This window comes from Pelophylax lessonae, assembly GCF_965119305.1.
Source record: "Pelophylax lessonae genome assembly, chromosome: 3".
Classification (NCBI taxonomy): Eukaryota; Metazoa; Chordata; class Amphibia; order Anura; family Ranidae; genus Pelophylax; species Pelophylax lessonae.
In genome coordinates this window covers 209,352,885-209,375,148 of record NC_138770.1, presented here as the reverse complement: position 1 = coordinate 209,375,148, position 22,264 = coordinate 209,352,885, and the positions used below count along the sequence as shown (strand labels likewise).

General features: G+C 41.7%; 1 protein-coding gene across 1 annotated transcript; it reads left to right on the top strand.

Annotated features, from left to right (window-relative positions):
* Nucleotides 1-1,534: 1,534 nt before the first annotated feature.
* On the top strand, nt 1,535-21,540 carry FAM124B (family with sequence similarity 124 member B). Its single transcript, XM_082248908.1, is given in 6 exon segments — nt 1,535-1,636; nt 8,656-8,809; nt 11,497-11,607; nt 15,345-15,521; nt 15,523-16,075; nt 20,866-21,540. Coding segments are annotated over 3 exon segments (1,260 nt in total). The 5' UTR covers nt 1,535-1,636; nt 8,656-8,809; nt 11,497-11,607; nt 15,345-15,354; the 3' UTR covers nt 21,406-21,540.
* Nucleotides 21,541-22,264: the final 724 nt, after the last annotated feature.

Sequence of the window (22,264 nt, the reverse complement as noted above, 5' to 3'; positions counted from 1 at the left end):
ATAATTGTGCGCTACCCTTATAAAAAACTATGATGAATAGAGTGCCAGCTGCTGCTACCACCTAAATGTGTTCCCACATAAAAAGAAATAAAATGACAAAATGTGGTAGCGCTGCTAAAAAAGATTAAATAATAAAGTAAACAGTATAAAATATAAATATCAACAAATTGATATAACAAAATAAGGTATTAGCTTAAGAGCCCATTCACACTAGCGCGACTTGTGAGGCAACTTGTGTTGCCCCAGGTAGCTTGACATAACAAAAGCAATGTTAATCAATCAGTGCCGTCTTAATTGGCACTACTGAAGTTGCTCCGACTTCAGAAAAGGGTCCTGTACTACTTTGAGGCGACCTGTGATCCGACTGTCCCATATACTTCAATGGGAGTCGCCTCCTTATCTTAATTGACACGACTTGTTATCAGACTTTCCAGGAAGAAGAAAGAGATTAGCCAGGCATTCCCCACAGACAAAGTCGCCTGTCTCTTCAAAGTAGTGCACAAGTCTCTTCCAAGTCTCTTCCAAGTCTCTTCCAAGTCTCTAAACAAGTCTCTTCAAGTCACGGGGCGACTTTCTGGTAGTGGTAGTGTGAACCAGCTCTTATAAGGTGCAATGTGAAGCAGAGACACTGTCCCTGATAAAAAAAAAAGGTGCTACCAAGACAAAAAACCTAGGTAAAAACAATTGCATAGGAGAAAAAATTGTAATGCTGTGATTATAAAATTGGTTAAAAATATTAGTGTAAAGGAGGTTTAAATATTATAGCATATTAAATAGAGTGCCAAATAGGAAAAAAGCTAATATAGTGCAGAGAACCCCGACTCTGGTGTATTAAGGTGCAAACAAAACAAATGAATCCAAAGTGAAAAAAATATAAATAATAATAAGTAACCACTCTAATGTGCAGTATATAAAGACCAAAAAAGTCTCTATTGAAGAAACAGCCAGTGAGTCATTCCGTGTGCATCCACTCCTGTAAGTGATGTGCTACTATCACCAGGTGAAGTGTCTGCTCACCTTCATAATTCACCTTGAGGGTGAATTATGAAGGTGAGCAGACACTTAATCTAGTGATAGTAACACATCACCTAAATAAGTGGATGCGCATGGAATGACTCACTGGCCGGTATTTTAACGCAGTGCTGAATTGCAAAAAATGGCCTGGTCATTAAGGGGACAAATCCTTCTGGTCCAGAAGTGGTTAATATAGCTGCAGACTGGGAAAAAAAGTGTTTTTTTTTGTATATTTATTTAATAATTAAAAAAAAAAAAAGTACACATTTTATTGAAAAAAATCTTGGCAAATGTGAAAGAATGTGACAAAGAATGCCTTTTTCTGCCAGTTGATGAAATATGTATATTTCTTTGTATTGCAATTGCTGATTATTACTTTTGTTCTTAAAGTGCTATTAAATGCCCTTTTATAGCGTAGCTCAGCAAGGGGTGAGAAGGCTGTGGTGGTTTGTGTCATAAATTACTGTCACAATAGAAGTTGAGGCTGGCTTTATGATGCAGAAGGGTGGTCTTTATCCCAGAATAGGCACAGAAGAGGAAAGGTTGGGACTGTTCCTTTTCCAGCCTGGGAAGACGGAAGGTTTGCATAGTTGATCAGCAGGAACACGATAAGCCACAGCAGGTCTGTGATAATTTGTGCTACATTCCTATATCATTAGACATCATAGTTATTCTATAATTATAATTAATATTATATACTAGTGCTGAGGACAGGCATGTAAACTGATTCTAAATCTTACTAGGATTTGGAAACCTGTGGCCATTAAGGCACCCTGAAAGCTATTCTCCAGTTTTAACAACTGAAATGTACCAATGTGGTGTAAATGTGTCATACTGTGCTACTTTGAAATATTGTGGCAATTTTTGGGGTATAAATATTAATAACAGCAAAAGATAACCTAAGGAGATCAGCATCATACAAAGCAAACCAGTGAACTGCAATTGTTTATTGTTTCCTCCATTGTTCTCTGCGTATGATACCATATATAATAAATATAATTTACCATACTATAATAAATATTATATCAGGCAATGGTGTATTTCAGAGCCTATAGAAAATTTAACTGACAAGCAGTGAACACTCTCTGCTGTTTTTGTTAACATCTGGCAAGAAAGCTTTAGATTCTTCTTTCAATCCACAGCCAAAAAGTCTTTGCAAGTCACCGAATGACACAAATTAGCCTTTGATAGTTATTCACCTTCATAATACCAAATAAATCAAATGGTTTCCTGGATTTTTTATATTCTAACATTAAACTGATTCAGTCACCTAACAATTTCTTATATTTTTACAAAACTCTTTCCTCTGTAAGTATTTTTACCATTTCAGACACTTTTGGCTGGGGGGGGGGGGGGGGGGGGGGATAAGCTTCTAATTCTATTGCTTTGTAGAGGGAAACATAATAGCAGAAATCTTATATTATTCTGATTTGACACTTAAATTTGCCCAAAGGTATCTGGACAAGAATGCTAAGCATAATACATAGACCAGGGTTTCTCGACCGGGGTTCCGAAAAACCAAAGAGTTCTGTTGCAATCTACCCATCAATCTCAGGCTGCTGACCGGTAGATTGATTCCCGGCTGCTGACGCTCTCCTATCATTTGCTCCACATGCAGAGCAACGCAGGGGTGCAAGAACTGTCTCCGCTATTCCCTGTTGACTCCTTCTCCCTCCAGTCCATCCTATGTGCTTGTAAGTGACATCACATGCAATGGACAAGAGGAGAGCTGGCGGGGAATAGCGCACCAGACCCAGGACTAGCAAAGCCGCTTCCCTGTGTCGCTCTGCATATGAAGGAATCTTCTACTGTAATGTGCCCTGCTGCCCCCTGTACTCTGCCCTGTTGTCCCCCTCTACTCTGTCCTTCTGACCCCTATCCTGTGCTGACCTCCTATGTTCTGCCCTGCTGATCTACTATACACTGCTTACCTCAAGTTCGACCCAGAAATGAGCATCTGTGCAGAAAAAAAGCAAGCACAAGTTTCACATTAAATATTTATTCTATTATTTAATGCTTTTTCTAAAAAGAATTATATCAATATTTCCCTGATCCCACCAATGTTTCATGAGCTGTAGATGTGAACATTATTTCAAGGGGTTCCCCAAGATCTCATAACTTTTTGCCAAGGGTTCCTCCAAGTTAAAAAGGTTGGAAAGCCTTGACATAGACTGTCATTCCTTCCAAAAATTGCTGGATTTCAAGCTCTCTCACTTGCATACTTCGAGATGAAAGATGTGTGTATAGTGTGTATATACAGTTAGGACCATATCAATTTGGACACAGGCACAATTTTCATACTGTTGGCTCTGTATGCTACCAGAATAAAATTAAAACAAAACAATCCAAATGAATTTGAAGTGCAGACCTTCAACTTTAATTCAAGGAGTTGAATATAAATATCAAATACAAATTTTAGGAGCTGCAACCATTTTTATACACAGTCCCCCCATTTTCAGGGGCTCAAATTTAGCTGGACAAATAAATATAATCAGAAATAAAATGTTCATTTTTATTATTTTGTTGAGAATCCTTTACTGGCAATGACTGCCTGAAGTCTGGAACCCATGGACATTACCAAAGACTGGGTTTCCTCCTTTGTGATGCTTTGCCAGGCTCTAGCTGCAGCTGTCTTCAGTTGTTCTTTGTTTGTGGGTCTTTCTGTCTTCAGTTTTGCCTTCAGCAAGTTAAATGCATGCTTAATTGGGTTGAGATCAGGTGACTGACTCGGCCATTGCAGAATATTCCACTTTTTTCCTTCAAAGGCTCCTGGGGTGCTTTTGCAGTGTGTTTTGGATCATTGTCCATCTGTACTGTGAAGCGCCATCCAATCAACTTTGCTGCATTTGGCTGAATCTGGGCTGACAGTATATCTCTAAACACTGCAGAATTCATCCGGCTGCTTCTGTCTTCTGTCACATCATACAATATACACCAACAATCCAGTGCCACTGGAAGCCATGCATGCCCATGCCATCACACTGTCTCCACCATGTTTTAGAGATGACGTGTGCTTTGGATCATGAGCTGTTCCAAGCCTTCTCCACATGTTTTTCTTCCCGTCATTCTGTTACAGATTAATTTTAGTTTCATCTATCCAAAGAATACTTTTCCAGAACTAGTCTGGCTTTTTTAGATTTTTTTGGCAAAGTCTAATCTGGCTTTTCTATTCTTCAGGCTTATGAATGGTTTGCACCCCTTCCTTTGATTTGGACTATACAACTATAGCTTGAATACGTTCTGGTAAATACCTGAAAAAACTAAAATTGTACCTGTGTCCAACAATATATGGATCTAACTGTATATATCTACTCATCAAATGCTAAAGTGTGTGACTACGCATTGCGATGAATTAAACAATTTTAGACCAGAGGATTTGGCTGCTCAATGACCAGGCCCTATTTTGCGATTTGGCACTGCGTGACTTTACAGACAATTACGCAATCGTGCGACGCCGTGCCCAAACGAAATTGACACCTTTTTTTTCCCCACAAACAGAGCTTTCTTTTGGTGGTATTTGATCACCTGTGCGATTTTTATTTTTTGCGCTATAAACAAAAAAAGAGCGACAATCTTGTAAAAAATAACAATATTTTTCACATTCTTTTATATGAAATTCTCAAAAAAAAATGTAAAAATACATTTTTTTTAACATTTTAGGCCAATTTGTTTTCTGCTACATATTTTTGGTAAAAAAAAATCGCAATAAGCGTATTTTGATTAGTTTGCGCAAAAGTTATTGCGTTTACTAACTACGGGAAAGATTTATGTCATTTTTATTGTTGTTTTTTTTTTTTTTTTTACTAGTAATGGTGGCGATCTGCGATTTTTTGTGGAACTGCGACATTGCGGTGGACAGATCGGACCCCTAACTGACATTTTTGACACTTTTGGGGGTACCAGTGACATTACTACAGTAATCAGTGCTAAAAATATGCACTGTTACTGTAAAAATGACACTGGCAGGGAAGGGGTTAACAGTACTGGTGATCAAAGGGTTAAATGTGACCCTAGGGGCGTGATTATAACTGTGGGGGGCGTAGCTTGTGAAGTCATCACAGAGACAGGTGATCCTATATAGCAGGATCACATGACATCTGGGATCACTTCAGGGAGAAGTACGGACGGCTGTGTTTACATCAACCGTCCGTCCTTCTCTCTCAGCTGCGGGAGATCGCAAATGGCTGGCGGCCATCGGAGCCGCCTGCCACACGCACTAGCTTCCCAGCTGACGAGCGGGGGGGGGGGTGGGCGGAAGCGTGCCTCCGGCGGCGCGCGATTGCCCCCTAGCTCCTCTCAGGTGAGGGCAGTACATGTATGGGACTTTGCCTGGGAGAGCCAGACTGCCGCCGTACAACTGCAGCGTGCAGTCGGCAAGTGGTTAAAGAGGAGCTGCAGGCTCCAGCCAAAAAATTAAAAGTCAGCAGCTACAAATACTGTATGTATGTCGTCACCTGAGCCGATTCTTCAATCAGCTTTAGGTGCAGGCGCCGGTATCTCTGGTAAGGGAGACTGAGACATGCTGTGCCTTGTGAATGGTCCTGTAGTCCTCTAGGACTTGCAATATGTCCCAGAAGATTGAGGAAGGAAGGGGGGGGGGTAAACTTCCAGCTCAGATTGGCGTAACAATCTAAGCTGGAAGTGGGAGTGGGTGCCTGTCAAATCCAATATTCATCATGTTTCACGCTTCAGCCAACCCCTCAGGAGAAGTGTCCAGAATGGGGGGTTGGAAAGGTGATAAATAGTCTGGAACACTGGAGAGCTGGAATCCTTCTCCCCAGGAGGGTACCAGAGACTGAGCAGTTGCTGCCCTTAAGCAGCCCATGGAATGCGCAGCTGTTTTAGAGTCCTCAGTGTGTCAGGGCTGATGGTGTCAAATCAACCCTATCCTAATGAATATAAAAGATGCTCTGTTTCCTAGGATGTACAATAAAACTAAAAGGAAAAAAATATTTAAAAATGTATTCAAACAGTCAATACTGCCTTGAAAAGTTTTGTAACTTCTATTAAAGAGTCAGTCCACCAAAATTGAAATTTTCGATTTTTGTTGATAATGGAGAGTTTAAGTGGAACTAAACCCAAAATCCTGCCAGACCCCTGCTTTCTTATTTCCAACTGACCATGCTAGGCATGAGAGCACTTCCATCCCAGTGTGATCAATTTTCTGGCTGTGCTGGGGCACAGCCTGCATGTTCTCCAATAGCCAAGTCTTGTGATAAAAAACAGGAAATCCTTGCCCAAGTATAACTATTTCCTGCTAAGCATAGCTTCAGTTTTTTGCTAGCGTCTTAGGTGTTGTCATGATCAAAGCCTATTTGCCTATTAGACTTTGGTAATCTGTACTTTATTACTTTGCTTCAGTGTCAGTTGAGTTCATGTCTAGCCAAAACAATTACAAGGCTGTAGTGGAGTTTGGGGTTGGACCATAGGTTTTTTTGGTGCCAAGAGAGCTTCTCGTCACCCCCTCAAGCTATTCTGGCTGCAAAAACTGCACTGAGCGTGCATGCGCAGTACCAAGTCATAACATCATTGTAGGTGGAGCCTAATGGGACCACTACCTTTGATACCTGTGTGTACAGCACTCATACCAGGGCCATACAGGGTACCCATTGGGGGCAAAAAGTATTGGAGAGTGTTTTTTTAATCTTTTTTTTTCATTCATCAGCTATGGCTGATGAGTTACAACACTAGCATTCCACAATCTTTTCTTGTTTCGACTGTCTTGGTAGCAAGGAGAAATATTCTCCTTCTCCTCCTCCATTCCTATTCATGAAACAGGAACCTATGGATGACCCAATACATGCAGAAGGAGAAGGGCCTTTTCCAGAAGAGGGTAACGGCTCGTCCTCTGAGGAGGAATCTACTCCTTATGAATACCAGGGACTGGTTTTATCCTACACCCAAAAAAAAGGGTTTTCTCGTGGATGTGGTCAGGACCAACTTAATGCTACTGCACCCTAAAGCTGGATACACACTATACAACTTTTGTTGTCAGATTTCCTTTAGATTTACCTTTTCTATGTAGTGCAAGGGCCTGCCTGATTGCATACAAATTGAAAGTGTTTAGGTTTGACCTCATATTATATGGTTTTGGTAAGTCTAAAGGAAAAAATCTAAAGAAAATTGTATAGTGTGTATGGCCCATCAGTCCTCTTCCTCAAAGATTACAGGATTTGGGTTATAGGGACTGCTGAAGCATCTTTAATCCTTCCCTGTATGTCCTCGTTTAAAGAATGTGCTAAATGTGGACTGGGCTCATCCTGAAAAGGTGTTGGTTCCACCAAAATGATTTACTCAACAATATTCCATAGAGAGTGGGTTTACTAAAGCTGGATACACACTATCCAACTTTTGTTGGTAGATTTCCTTCAGATTAACCTTTTCTTTGTAGTGCAAGGGCCTGCCAGATTGCATACAAATTGAAAGTGTTCAGGTTTGACCTCATATTATATGGTTTTGGTAAGTCTAAAGGAAAAAGTCTTCAGAAAATCTTATAGTGTGTATGGCCCATAAGAAATGGAATATGCCTGCAGTGGATTAGGCTATATCCTATCTTAAAAAGACCCTTGCAATTCCAGTTGATGAGGTTCTGGTGTTTAAGGTTGCTTAGAACAAACATCTTGAGGTCTTTGTTAAAGCCTCTCTTGCTCTGGTGGGGGGGGGGGGGGGAGAGTCTTAGGCTTCTCTCACACGGTCTGCCTCTGCAGGCGGATCCGTGTTGCTCAGCAGGGATCGATCCGCGATCCCCGCTGAGCCGGGCGGATGACAGCTCCGTCTCTGCTTGCAGAGCGGAGAGGGAGGTGTCTCAGCACCTGCTGCCCTCTATGGGGGATCGGAGGAGAGCGGACCGCTTGTCCGCTCTCATCAGATCCGCTCCGCTCCGACTACTGAACGGATGGAAAAATAGGGTTTCCATCCGTCCAGATTTCAGCACAGGATCGGATGCGGATGGCAGCGGGTGTCAGCGGAGGTGACCTCCGCTGACACCCGCTGCCCCATAGAGCTGCATGGAGGATCCGATCAGATCCGCCTAAAAAACTGACAGGCGGATCTGATCAGACCGCCCGTGTGAAAGAGCCCTTAAAACAAGGTATTGCGGCTGTGGGAGTGTGTCAAGGTCTGGGCTAGTCGGATATTCAGAGATAAGGCCCTATGCAAAGGGAAACTGAAGCTGCAGGTATGTGGAGGATTTTCGTTGTGCCTTAGTTTGTTGGTATATGTCCTAATGGACTCCATTCAGCAACTGCATGATAAACAAAGTGTGATTTTTATATATACCAGTAAATCCTTTTCTTGGGGTACATCACAGAACACAGGGATCCCTCTCCTCTTCTTTACTGTTTCATTGCTTGTCACAAAACTGAAGCTATACCTAACAGGGAGGGGCTATGTCTGGGCAGGGACTTCTTTTGATCAGTGTCCAATCACCTGGTAGCAGCATAATCCCATTGTAATGAATATGAAGTTGTCCTGTGGTGTACACCAAGAAAAAGATTTTATAGATAAACCAAAAATCTCATTATTCATGACTGTCCTAACACAATTTAAAATAAGGAAACAGGTATTTAGAAGTATTGAGGCTAACAATCACAACATTTAAAAAATGTATTGCTTAAGGGGATACATGTCTCTTTTTTGTAGGCCAGATGAAATGACTTTGCTTATTAAGCATACAGAGATAATCAACAACTGAACAATCTGTAGCAAACTACAGAAAACAAATGAAATAATAAAATCGTGGAGGGAAAAGAAAGATGCCCAAGCATGCAGTATCTGCTATATTAAATCAAGAAAGGTAAGTGTCACTGTTTAAGATATTAATATAACTACTATTAACCACTTCCATACCTGGCCATTTCTGGCACTCCGCTCCTACATGTAAAAATCATCTTTTATTTGCTGGAAAATTACTCAGAACCCCCAAACATTATACATTTCTTTTTATCAGAGACCCTAGGGAATAAAATGGCGGTCATTGCAACTTTTATGTCACACGGTATTCGTGCAGAAATTTTTCAAACGCCTTTTTTTGGAAAGAAAAAGTTATATGAATTAAAAAAAAATAAAAAAACACTAAAGTTAGCCCATTTTTTTGTATAATGTGAAATGTGATGTTATGAGTAAATAGATACCTAACATGTCATGCTTTAAAATTGCGCACACTCGTGGAATGACGCCAAACTTCGGGAACTTAAAAATCTCCACAGGCAATGCTTTATAAATGTATCAATTTGAGGCACTTGTGCACTTTCAATATCTTTTATTTTGGCATATCGTTTCCCCATTGGATATTGGCATTTATATTACCACATGTATAAATTTTTCTTACACACAATGCACATATTGATTTTTTATAAGTAATTATTATTTTTTTTTACATAGCAGCTTTTATACAATTGATAGAATCATACTTTATATGCACACTAGCACTTTTCACATTTAGCCACTTTGGAAATAATACAACCTTGCCCTGATCACCTTACCTCTCTATTCACATGTAGGACACCTGCCGTAAATTAGCAGCATCTTTGTCTCCCTTTGGTTAACTGAACCTCTGATTACCTTGGTGCCTGATCCTTTTTTATACATTTAAAATGTTTTACAGGTTACCAGTTTAGAGTTACAGAGGAGGTCTTGGGCTAGAATTGTTGCACTCGCTCTAACGTTTGTGGCGATACATCACATGTATGGATTGAACGACATATGTGGCCATGATGTACGCATGCGTTCGCCTCTGCGTGCGAGCACATGGGGACTGGGGCACTCTCAATTTTATTTTATTTATTTATTTTTTTCACTTTGCCTTTTAATTTATTTTTTTATCACTTTTTTCCTATTACAAGGAATGTAAACACCCTTTGTAATAGGAATAGTGCTTATAGGCCCTCTGTATGGAGAGATCTGGGGGCAATAAGACCTCAGATCTCTCCTACAGGCTAAGCCTGAGATAAAAAAAAAACAAAAAAAAAACAATCACGGCAGTATTGACAACTGCCAAGTCGGGTGTGACGTCAGAGACTGCCGGGGACCATCTGGTCCTCAGCAGTCTCTATGGTGTACTTCCACTGCTGGCGGATTCCTTCTCCGGCTCGCCGATCGCACAGTCGTGCCGGTAGAAGCACCATCATTCAGATATCCCCACCCAAAGCCCTGGATGTCATATGACGTCCAGCCTTAAGGAAGTGGTCAATGCCATCATCATTTGATAAGTATATAGAACGGCCTATAATGATTTAAAGGCAGTGTAGATTTGATGATTATACTGTATAATATTGCATAAATCACACCCCAAATTAAATTTGACGATTTAAACATATTGGGCAAATTCCTTATGATATTAAACATTAATAATTACTCAGGATGTTCTTCCCTTCTCTGTATTCTGAGGCTATGGACTTTCTATCACCCCAAGTTGTTCTATCTCACCATTACTCCCCCTACCTTTCAGTACCTACATTGTAGATAGGAAAAAGATGCAGCAGTGCCCCTTTCTCCATTGTTGAGACAGGTAGTTAGTGGCTTGCTATGGAGGCAGACACAGAAGAGAAGGAGCCTGTTTGCCAGTGGGTCACTCCAGAAGAGGAGGTTCAGTGCACTTACCTGTCCAGGAATCCAGCGGAGTCTTCACCCGAGTCGGTTTTTCAATCAGCTATCGGGTGCTGCTGCCGCCAATTCAGCTAGGGGAAACTAGCAGTGAAGCCTTGTGGATTCACAGTGGGTTCCCTACTGCACTCTCTGATTGGACTAGCTGCAGGGGAAGGAGGAGGGGGCTGAACTTCCACATTAAGGGACCTGCACCCCCCTCCCTTTCAAAAGGTGCCAAATGTGGCAGCGGAGGGAGAGGTGGCAGACAAGCAGAGCTTCCACTTTAAAGGGGAATGGCTGTCTCCAGGCATACCCACTCCTAATTTATCCATTGGTATATGTGCTACAGTATGGAGACTTTCAAAGACTAGAGCTAGGACTGCACTATACAGAAGGGCCTTGCCGAGGCAGTATGGAATCCACATATATTTGCAATTGTTGTGCAACTAAAACTCCTGTTTTTAATGTAAATTGTCCGATAGTTTTTTTGTTTTTTATTTGTTGGCTAGCTAGTAAATGTGCTGGGAGCTACATTTTTGTTTGCATTGTGCAAAATATAAAATTGGGCTGTTGCCATTTTTGTTTAATTAGGTAAATAAGGGCCACTGATGGCACCAAGAAGCAAAGTGATAGTGTAGAACAGCATATCTATCAGTCAGTTTCATCACTCTCTTGCATGACTTGTTGGATTAAAGGTCTCTCAGCCTCCGGAGGCTTATTTCATAATATAATGCAAATCACAATCATGTCTTTAAGTATTAAAGTTTAAGTTTTAAGACTGCAGTGGTGACCCTGTGGACTATGGGTTAATAGATACTATCAACCTATTTCAGCTTATTAGACCAAGCTCTATAGGTTTAATCAGAATCAGACAGTTCAGTCTGTAAATATTTACAGGGAGCAAAAGTACAATGAAAGGAAGCAGCGCCTTTCCTGATACTGTGAAATCTGTGCAGCATAACGAGAACTTTTCCAGTCTTAATCAGAACATGGACAACATGGCATGATGTAATTATCATACCATATGTAACTGTCTTTAACAAAATGTATACATTAACTAGTATTCATTTCTTGGTAAAAGTATTGTATAGTGCTTCGTGAGTTGTTCTTGCAGTGTTTTGTTGCAGTGCTTAGTACATTTTTAGATATACAGTACGTGTAAAATAGATCAATGTGGCTATAATAGAGTTACCAACAGTTGGGTATTATCCATGAGTGCAATGTGTGTGGTGCACACAGGCCCAAAGGGAGAGCTTTGCACACTGTACAACATGGGGAGATGCCAGTTCCTTGTCTTTCTTGTCTGGGCAAGGAAGCGGGCTGCACTTAAAAGTTAACTCCCTGCCTGCTAGTGGTGGAGCCCAGGGGACCTAAACCCTACAGCTACTGGCGGCATCTATACTATATAACCAGCGGGCACTACCGAATCACTGGCTGGTTACTTGCCAGCTGTCAACTAGAGAGGAAGGAATGTTTTAAGTGATCCTATCCCCCTGCCACTCCTCGAGAGCTTGATGGCCTCCATATCACAAGTGCTAGAGCTGCAGCAAAGATTCATGTAGTGGCATAGCTCTTGTGGTGTGGAAGAGATCGAGCAGCAGAGGAAAAGGATCAGATGAAACATTCCTTCCTCTCCAGAAGACAGCTGTCAAGAAGCCAGCTGGCCCTTCGGTAATGCCCACTTGCCACACAGTATAGATGCAGCCAGCAGCTTTGAGGTTCGGCTCCCATTCAGCAGTCAGGTCGGGTTTACCTTAATGTAACTCCTCTACAAATAATCCTAATTAGAGCTCAACAAACCCCCCTCCCCCAATATTCTACTCATAATATATGGAAATTAAAGAATAAAGCTGCTGTTACTATTGAAATTATGAATAGAATGTTGGGGGAGTTTGTTGAACTCTAATTAGGCTTTATTTTGTGCAAGGTGTAGGTGGGTTACACATTGGTATTTACCAGCAGCTTTTACGTCACTTCCTAGTGATCTTTGCGTCATTTCCTACTGACCTTTGAATCACTTCCTACTGATCTCTGAGCATAGCATCACTTCCTACTATTCGCTGACCTCTGTGTCACTTCCTATTGATCACTGATTTTTGCTTGACTTCCTACTGATCACTGATCTCTGCATGACTTCCTACTAATCACTGATCTCTGTGTCCCTTCCTACTGATCTAAAAGTTCAGCGTTACTTCCTACTGATCACTGATCTCTGTGTCCCTTCCTACTTATCTAAAAGTTTAGTGTTGCTTCCTACCGATCAGTGATCTCTCCGTCCCTTCCTACTGATCTCCAAGTTCAGCATTACTTCCTACATATCACTGATCTCTGTGTCACTTCCTACTGATCATTGATCTCTGCATTCCTTCCTACTGATCACTGATCTCTGCATTCCTTCCTACTGATCTCTGATCTCTGCACCCTTTCCCTCTGATTTCTGAGGTCTGCATCACTACCTACTGATTTCAAAGCTCTGCATCACTTCCTACTGATCACTGATCTCTGTGTCAATTCCTACTGATCACTGATCTCTGCATCCCTTCCTACTGATCGCTGAGGTCTGCATCACTACCTACTGATCTCCAATCTCTGCGTCACTTCTTACTGATCTCCAAACTCTGCATCACTTCCTACTGATCTCCAAACTCTGCATCACTTCCTACTGCTCTCTTATCTTTATGTCACATCCTCCTGATCACTAACCCCTGACCTCTGCATCACTTACTAATGATCTCTGACATTTGCGTCACTTACTACTGACCTGTGAAGTCTGTGTCAATTACTTCTGCTCCCTGACCTCTGTGTCACTTACTACTGATCTCTGAACTCTGCTTCACTTCCTACTGATATCTAAACTCTGCATCACTTACTTCTGCTCCCTGACCTCTGTCACTACTGATCCCTGAACTCTGCTTCACTTCCTACTGATATCTAAGCTCTGCATCACTTACTTCTGATCCTTGATCTCTGTCTCACTTACTTCTGATCCCTGATCTCTGTCTCACTTACTTCTGGTCCCTGATCTCTGTGTCACTTACTTCTGATCCCTGATCTCTGTGTCACTTACTTCTGATCCCTGATCTCTGTGTCACTTACTTCTGATCCCTGATCTCTGTGTCACTTACTTCTGATCCCTAACCTCTGCGCCACTTACTACTGATCCCTGACTTCTGTGTATTTTTCTACTGATCTCCAAACTATGCATCACTTACTTCTGATCCCTGATCTCTGTGTCACTTCTGATCCCTAACCTCTGCGTGACTTACTACTTATCCCTGACTTCTGTGTCTTTTCCTACTGATCTCCAAATTCTGCATCACTTACTTCTGATCCCTGACCTCTGTGTCACTTTCTTCTGATCCCGAACTCTGCGTCACTTCCTACTGATCTCTGAACTCTGCATCACCTAGTACTGATCTCTTCTTCTCTTTTAGCCATAGCCAAAATTCAGCACAATAAAAACCATACCCATTTATTTATGTGGCACGCTACTTTTCTTACTCAGGAGGGCCCAACATATGATCCTATACACATGCCCACTGCTTGCATAAAACATCCCTGGTTACCAATTAGGGCTTGTTTACACACTATCAGTTGAGCTGCACTGATCTGCATAGAATAACACAGGCTCACTGCCAGGACACATTTTCCTGCTCATTCCATAACGCTGCCTTGAGGTGTGTTGGGTGTGCTGCATAAACACTGATGCCGGGAGTGTGCATAGAGCTGTACATTCACAAAAAACATTGCTTGTAGGCATCTAAGACATTTTTTTTGGAGAAAAGGCATACAGGAGTTGATTTACCAAAGCCTCAAATAGGCTCTTTGTTTTGCGAGGGAATTTTCCCTTAGCTAGAGAATGTGGTGAAAATTCACTTTTGCAAAGAAAACCCAATCATGTGCAAGGAAACATTTTTTTAAAAAAAAATTATTTTTACTTGGATGATGGAAGTCAGCAAAGCTTCGCTTCATTCAGCAGCAGAGCTACGCTTCATTCACTAAGCTAATACCTATGCAAAATAAAAAAGCCTGTTTGTCTTTTGTAAACCAACCCACAGAGCTGCTTCTGCAATAAAGACCTCTAAATAAAATGCAGCACTTAGTAAAAATTTCCATCCAAAAAGTTTCCACTAATCCAAAGGGAGCGCCCAGGGTGTGTACCACAGGTATATCTGTAAGTAGTAAAACAATCCTCCACCAACACCACAGCAATCTGGGCCTCTTACCCTCAGGAATGGACTACAATATATGTGGTCTGATAGCGCTTCATCTGGCATGTTCCGGTTCACCCAAGACTGCACAAAATTTATGGTTCAAATCCTGTTATCCCCTCTGAGAGCGTTTCTCCACAGGTCAGAATATCATACATATGTGGTAAAAAGAGGAACAATGACCGCCTTATAGTGTAGTAAGTAAAAACACTTGAATGTTTATTAAAATTTTTTCAGAATGATCACACACTGTATGTAAAATTTGAGCATGTCATTACAATCACATACAAGTTTCCAATCAACAAAATGGCAGCAGTCCGTGTGTGCATCGACGTCACATGTACAGGCTCCATCCAACACGTTTCGTTGTAATAGACGTCATCAGAAGCATGCCAGCAATGTTTTGTAAGCCAGAGTTTGGTTCCACTTTGAGGGAATAGCAGTACCTTGCCATCTTTTAAATAAACAGGTCCAATGTTATTGTATCATGGAATCTTATGATGATTAGCTACATACAATTTTTTTTTTTTTAAGATGTTTCTAGATGGATGCCCAACACACTGCCCTGCCTGTCACCATTCACTTGCTTGTCAGTAAAGGTGATTTTGCAATATTCCATCAAGCAATTGACCGACTACTGCAAGACCTTTATGTAGATACTCCCCTTTTCTTGGTTTCCGAACAAGGTGCTCCAGTGCCAAGATATGAGTATCAGGAGAGTTGAATTTCCAGGGATCTCGGTAACACTTTTCCTCCGTGAAGACCTTAATGAAGAACGGATCTCTCTACTTCAAAGCTTCTTTCAGCTACCACCATGGGATCATGTCAGTACAGAGCTTAACCTAGGACCATCCTGTTCATTCAGTCAAAATGGCGATTTTTACTGTCTGGATGTGCATACTCCAGTTTGGGGAATAAGAAGGGTACACTATGGCACAGAGATCCTGAGAATTACCCTGTACTGTAGTTGTGATAATTATGAGGATGCAGTGCGGCTTTATGAAACAATTCTGGGTGTGGAGGCAACCAGCCAGAAGTTTGGATTCTGCTTTTTTGTTTTACGTTCTACCAAGCACATATCCATACAACTCTCACTAAAGCAGTTGCCCCCTGGGGTATCTGTACAAGTGAAAGATGCCTGTGCTCTGCAATTTACTATACAAGCAATAGGACAACTCGTTCCTTTGTTGCCCTACCCCTGTGTGCCAATTAGTGACACACGATGGCAAACCCAAGATTATGATGGCAACAGAATCTTACTTTTGGTAATTAGATCTCCCCCAACTTTATAAACCTCTATATGTATGTTCCATTTATCCTGTGTACTCCCCTTCCCCTTCATTCCAACAACTTACTTCCTGGATAAATCAAAATAGACCCATAGAGTGTGCCTTTTAAAGGGGGCTTCTAGTTTACTATAAATGTAACCAGCCTCCTTCTGAAGTTATTGACAAGCCAGGATTCATGGGAACAACACAGGTAAATGCTTGTTGGTTTGACTGCAGACAAATCTAAGCTGTGGAGCGGAGGACAGTGACCATGTAATTATTGAATCCTTGATAATAGGCAGGAGAGGAGCCAGATGGGCAAGGACTTCTATTGAAAAAAAATGTACTCGATAGCCATCATGCTTTATAGAACAGATTGTTTTGTTAAATATTTGGATGAAACATGGCCTACTACATGTATCCGTGTTGAAATGGTGAAAAAAAAATGAAAGCAGTATTAAGCCTAAAACCAAAAATGTAATATATTGCAGCTTAACAGTCATTAGATGGGATGGCTTTATTACTTTTCTTTTTTTAGGCTTTTTCACTCTGTTTTAACCTGGTGATATGGCCAGTAACACACCTCCCTGTTTTATAGTACCCCCCTCTGCATAAAGGAGCACAGGGGCACCTTTGGACAGCAGCATTGTTAATCTGGAGGGAGGAGAATGTTAGATGTATTAGCAGATTAAAATACACTAACAACATGAAGCCAATCTCCAACTTATTAGGCAGTTACAGCGACAGTTTTTTCCTTTTGGGATAAAGGTTTTACATAACTAATAAGCTGACCATTGTGAGCACCAATGTCAGCAGTAAATAGTTTTTCTCATCTCTCTAAGGACTCTTTCACACATGGAGTCCGTCGGACGGACTCAGCTTTTCTCAGCGGGGGATCGATCCGCCGATCCCCCGCTGAGCAGGAGGATGACAGCTGTTCTCCGTGGTGTGTGCGGAGACAGAGCTGTCAGGTCCCCACCATGCATCTCTATGGGGAAATCGGATGGGAAAGGACCGTCTGTCCATTTTCTTCCGATCCCATCCGGTCCGATCCGATGAACGGATGGAAAATAGGGTTTCCATCCGTCCAGATTTGACAGATCGGATCGGATTGGATGTCAGCGGACATGTCTCCGCTGACATCCGATGCCCCATACAGATGCATGGGGTGACTGTTCAGATCCGCTAAAAAAACTGACAGGCGGATCTGAACGGTCCGCCTGTGTGAAAGGGGCCTAACCGCTACATCTGCAAGGCTGCTTGTTTTGTTGAAAAATAACAATTACTGGCCGGATCACCAGGTGAAAATAAAGGAAGCTCAAAAAAGGAAATTAACGCAGCCATCACATCTAAGAATTGGTAAACTGCAATATAATAAATGTCTGCTTAACACTGATTTAAAGCCCCCTTTAGACCTTTGTGGTCTGTTCTGGTGTGTGAGTGCATGCCAGTTATCTTGCATTACAGTACATTAGGCAGCCCATTCAGAATAGAATGCATTGCCCATAATCCTCACAGACGCTTCTTTTTTGTGGGTAGCTTTATGGCCATTATAGTGGGCAGTGTTTTGGCCAGCCTGATGAAGGTTAAAATATATCCTATAGTATCCTGCTAGAGTTGTTGGATGAGAAGTGTTGTGTCCAGGTGTCAATGGTATCTGACACTTTCTAATTTGACAGATAATTGTAGCTCCATCACTTCCATCCACTATTGATGTAGGGGGTGCTGTGTAGGGGTGTAGAAGCTGGTGGAGGGAACCACACTGTGGAGAAGGGAAGCAGGTATTCAACACTTGTGAATACTGTACAAGTATAGGAAAACAGCAGCAGCAGCCAGAGATCAGCAACACTGAAATTTAAGACATGGCCTGCCTCAAAGGTAAAAATACAGTGCCTTGCGAAAGTATTCGGCCCCCTTGAACTTTGCGACCTTTTGCCACATTTCAGGCTTCAAACATAAAGATATAAAACTGTATTTTTTTGTGAAGAATCAACAACAAGTGGGACACAATCATAAAGTGGAACAAAATTTATTGAATATTTCAAACTTTTTTAACAAATAAAAAACTGAAAAATTGGGCATCCAAAATTATTCAGCCTCTTTACTTTCAGTGCAGCAAAGGCACTTACAAGTTGACATCGATGTATTAACAAGCATCACTTATAACATAGACCAGCTATTAACCTCAGATATCCCGTCCCAAGGGACGCATAAACTGGGGGGGGGGGGGGGGGTTAAAGGTAAGCAAAGAGGAGGAGGGAAGGGGGGAGAATACAATGTTAACATGACTACCATGGAAGAATGATGTACGAGATTGAGTCATAGGTGTGGGAAACCAAAAATCCGAGAGGTAGTAATATTTATCCTGTCAAATATCATGGAGCGACATAGGGAATGCTGCAGGGCGTCCAAATAGCAGAGATGGGGCTAGGTATTTTCCTCAGGTCCCCTGGGGTTGGGGAAGGCCTTGGGCAAAGGTAAAGACACTCCATTTGTTCCGAAAAGCTAAGGTGCAAGGACGGGGCTGAAGTGTAAGATCCATTTGCTCCTTTTTCCATAGAGCAGTAAGATCCGAGCGCAATTCGAGGATTGTTGGAGGGGAAGTGTCCATCCAATGCCTTAGTATGGCTCTCCGTGCCAACATGTAACAAGTGGATAGCCAGGGTTTGTGCCGTTGAAGAAAAGGTCTGTGTTTGGAGGGGAGGGAGGCAAATTGAGTGTCTAGATATCCAAAAATTAGGGCATACACATCCTTAGGCAGTGTTGTCCCCAGCAGGTGGGAAGCAAAGAGAAGAAGCTGATCCCAGAAGGCAGAGATTGGGGGGCAGAGTTTGTGAAGCAGAGTAGGGTGGAGTAAATTGTAGAGTGTGCAGTAATGATGATTAAGGTCCTGTGAGTTACGAAGGTGAGGGAAGTACGCTCTGTGCATTATCTTGTATTGCTGCTCTCGCCAGAATTCGTTCAGAGTGAAGAGACACATAGAGCGATAACCTTGTAGGGCATAATGTTGAGCAAGTGGGGAGTTTAGGGCTTTGTTCCTTAGCATCCCTTTAATAGGGTCTGTATTCCTCCGGGGCGCAGGAAGGATTGGCGAATCATCTGACCACTGTAATTGGCTGTCACAGTGGTTGTTGTGATCGAGAGTTGGCCTCGCCGAGTCCCAATCATCAGTATGGACCAAAAGCTGTCTTTGACAGTTCAATTACTGTGATGGAAGTGCACAGTGAGAAAATCCTCAGCACACAAAGCTCTGACACCTATGCGGCATGTAGGCATTAAAACTCATCCTTTTTGCTGGCGCACATATGCCTTACATAGGTGTCAAAAGCTTGAAGAAGCTTGTTGCCTGGCTGTTTTTCCAATTCTCTAGCTTCAATATATTGAAAGTTACTGACTCAGAACAAATATGCAGAAAGTGAAATCAGAACCCCTAGACAGCATATACTCCCCATACTGAAGCCAAAGGATCAGCATGACAAACAAGCAACTACCATATTTAAGAAGTAAATCTGCATAGGCAGCCTGGGTATTTACCTAATGAGGGGCTTTAAGTGTTATCACCCTTATTCAGTAGCTACTAAAAAAAGTTTATATGAAGTGACAAATAACAATTGCCGTGATAATGTGCCCAAACCCCTATTATTGTGTACAACAAAATACTAAGAGAAAGGTGGGGCTTTGTATGGGCAATTGGAGAGAGGATGATCACAATTATCACACCATATAATTAATTAAAATTGCTCTCTTTATTGAACAGATATATATATATATATATATATATATATATATATATATATAAAAAGACAAAAAACAAAATATACTATAACTACATAGAAAGACTGGATAAAAGAAAAACGCATATGTAGAAATATATTCCCATGGGGAATGCTGATACAGTGTATCTCATTAGATGTTACGGTCTCTAGATAGCACGGTCTAGGATCCCCAGCAAGCCGACGCGTTTCGCAACAGGGCTTCCTCAGGGCCAGAGAGACCAAGGCAGACTGATATTTCCAGCTGCGATAGAGACCTAGGCAGACTCATGCGTTGAGGGGCAGATCAGTGCAGGCAGATAAATGCAAGAGGTTATATGCAATAGAATAACTACAAATATGCAGATTTTGGGGGAGAATTCACAGTCGGTATCCTCTCAAAATTATCACGGGAACCCCAAGATTACAGGCACCAGATACGTTCCTTGTCTAATATTACATCAACGTAAATGGGGTCTCTGTTAGAACCACTGTATACATGAGGCAGATGCTTCACAGAGTACACTTTATATATCCATATGTATTGGCCATATCATAGACCTTGCCATCAAAGTGAGGGACTCCTTACATCCATCTTTGTCACAGAGATCTGCCTGAAGTGAAAAGTGCCGTACATGTTAGTGGGTAATGGGGCAATTAGATTGCAATTCATGGTTACCGTATTTATTCGAGTATAACGCGCACACGTGTATAACGCGCACCCCTGATTTTCGATTAAAAATCGGTATAAAATTTTGTTTCACACCAAGCATTGTAATTGACAAAAAAACATTGTTGAACACGTGCGGCCATGATAAAAATCATTTATTTCAGCATGATCAACAACTTTGAGCTTGAATGAAGCGTCATATGCAGAACGTTTTCTCTTGATACCCTGAGTTGCCATCTAACGGGTACCAGTATATCAATTAAAATATGAAGAACACTGAATTACGGTACGCAAAACACTGAATTGTTATATATAAGTAATGTGTTGATTGTAGAACTGTATTTCACATACTTTTTTGTAAATAGGTCGCTGATAACAGCTGGGTGGCACCAGGTGATGGAACATTTGCTTTTCAGCCCCAATCAAATCCTTTCACTGCTCAGTCATTGTCATTGGCTAAACCAAGCAAAGGCACGCAGGAAAAGAAGCAAACTGGGCTTACAAAATTGAAAGACTTTAAACCTTGTCAAATATCTTGCAAAGCATTCGATCAAAAAGAAACTGGCCACATATTCAACAGGGGCTGTAGAACCAGTCTACAACCAGATGAGACTGAGACCAACGTAGACACTGGACACAGAGTTAAGAATGTGAGACATCAGACATTCTCTGTTTACAGACTGTCCAGGGATCCGCAGAATAGTTCAGTTTGTGAACACAAAATCTGCTTTGCTGCAGGTTTCAAAGCTGCAAAATATTTAGCCTCCACAGAAGGGGACTCCAAATTCCCTCCGGCTGTCACGGAGAACAAAGGAGTTTACATCAGCAACAAGATACTTCACTCGAGGAGATCTCATGGATGCCATAGCAATGGCAAGCAGCTTAGAGAGGAATTTTTTATTTGATATTAGCTAGCTGTGTTATCCATCTTACGCCACAGGAGTGAAAACCATTAACACAACAGAAATATTGACATTTGAACACTTTGTTAAAAGGATTAGTAATTACATCTGTTAATAGAATAAAACTACTTTGTTAAAGGGTCCATTAGAAGGTTGTTACAATGTGTATGTCTTATTGTGTTTAATGCATTAAAATGTATTGTAGGTTTATTAACTAAGGCAATGAAAGTTGTTTTGATGATGGGCAATATACATGTACAGTATTACTAAACTGTTTGTTAGATAATCTTACCATTTTATGAAAAAATAGTTGAAGGGAGGTGAAGATATATCTTAATTGTACAAGACAGGACACAGGCGTGGTATTCACAGACCCTTGGCTGTGGGCTTTGGCGATTAGACACTGGCAAGGCTTTGCAGAGCACTTCCCCTGGTCATCCTTCTATACCGCTACCTCAATCCATGAGTCCTCAGTATTGTCTCTAGGTCAGGGTTTCTCAACCAGGGTTCCCTAGGAGTTTCTGCCACAATCTACCTGTCAATCACAGGCAGCTGATGGGTAGATCAGATCCCTGCTTAACCAACACATGCAGAGTAGCAAGGGAAGTGGTTGTAATGAGATCTCTCATGGCGCGCTTATCCCCATCGACCTCTCTTCTCCTCCTGTCCACCCCAGGTGCTTGTATGTGACATCACCTGGGATGGACAAGAGGAGAGGAGGAGCAGGCAGGGAGCAGCACACCTCAAAAGGTGTCATTACAGCTGCTTGCCATGCTACTCTGCATGTGGAAAATTGCTATAGCAATGTACCGTTTGTTTACTCCCAAATGCACCCTGCTGTGTTCACCTGCACCTTGCTGTG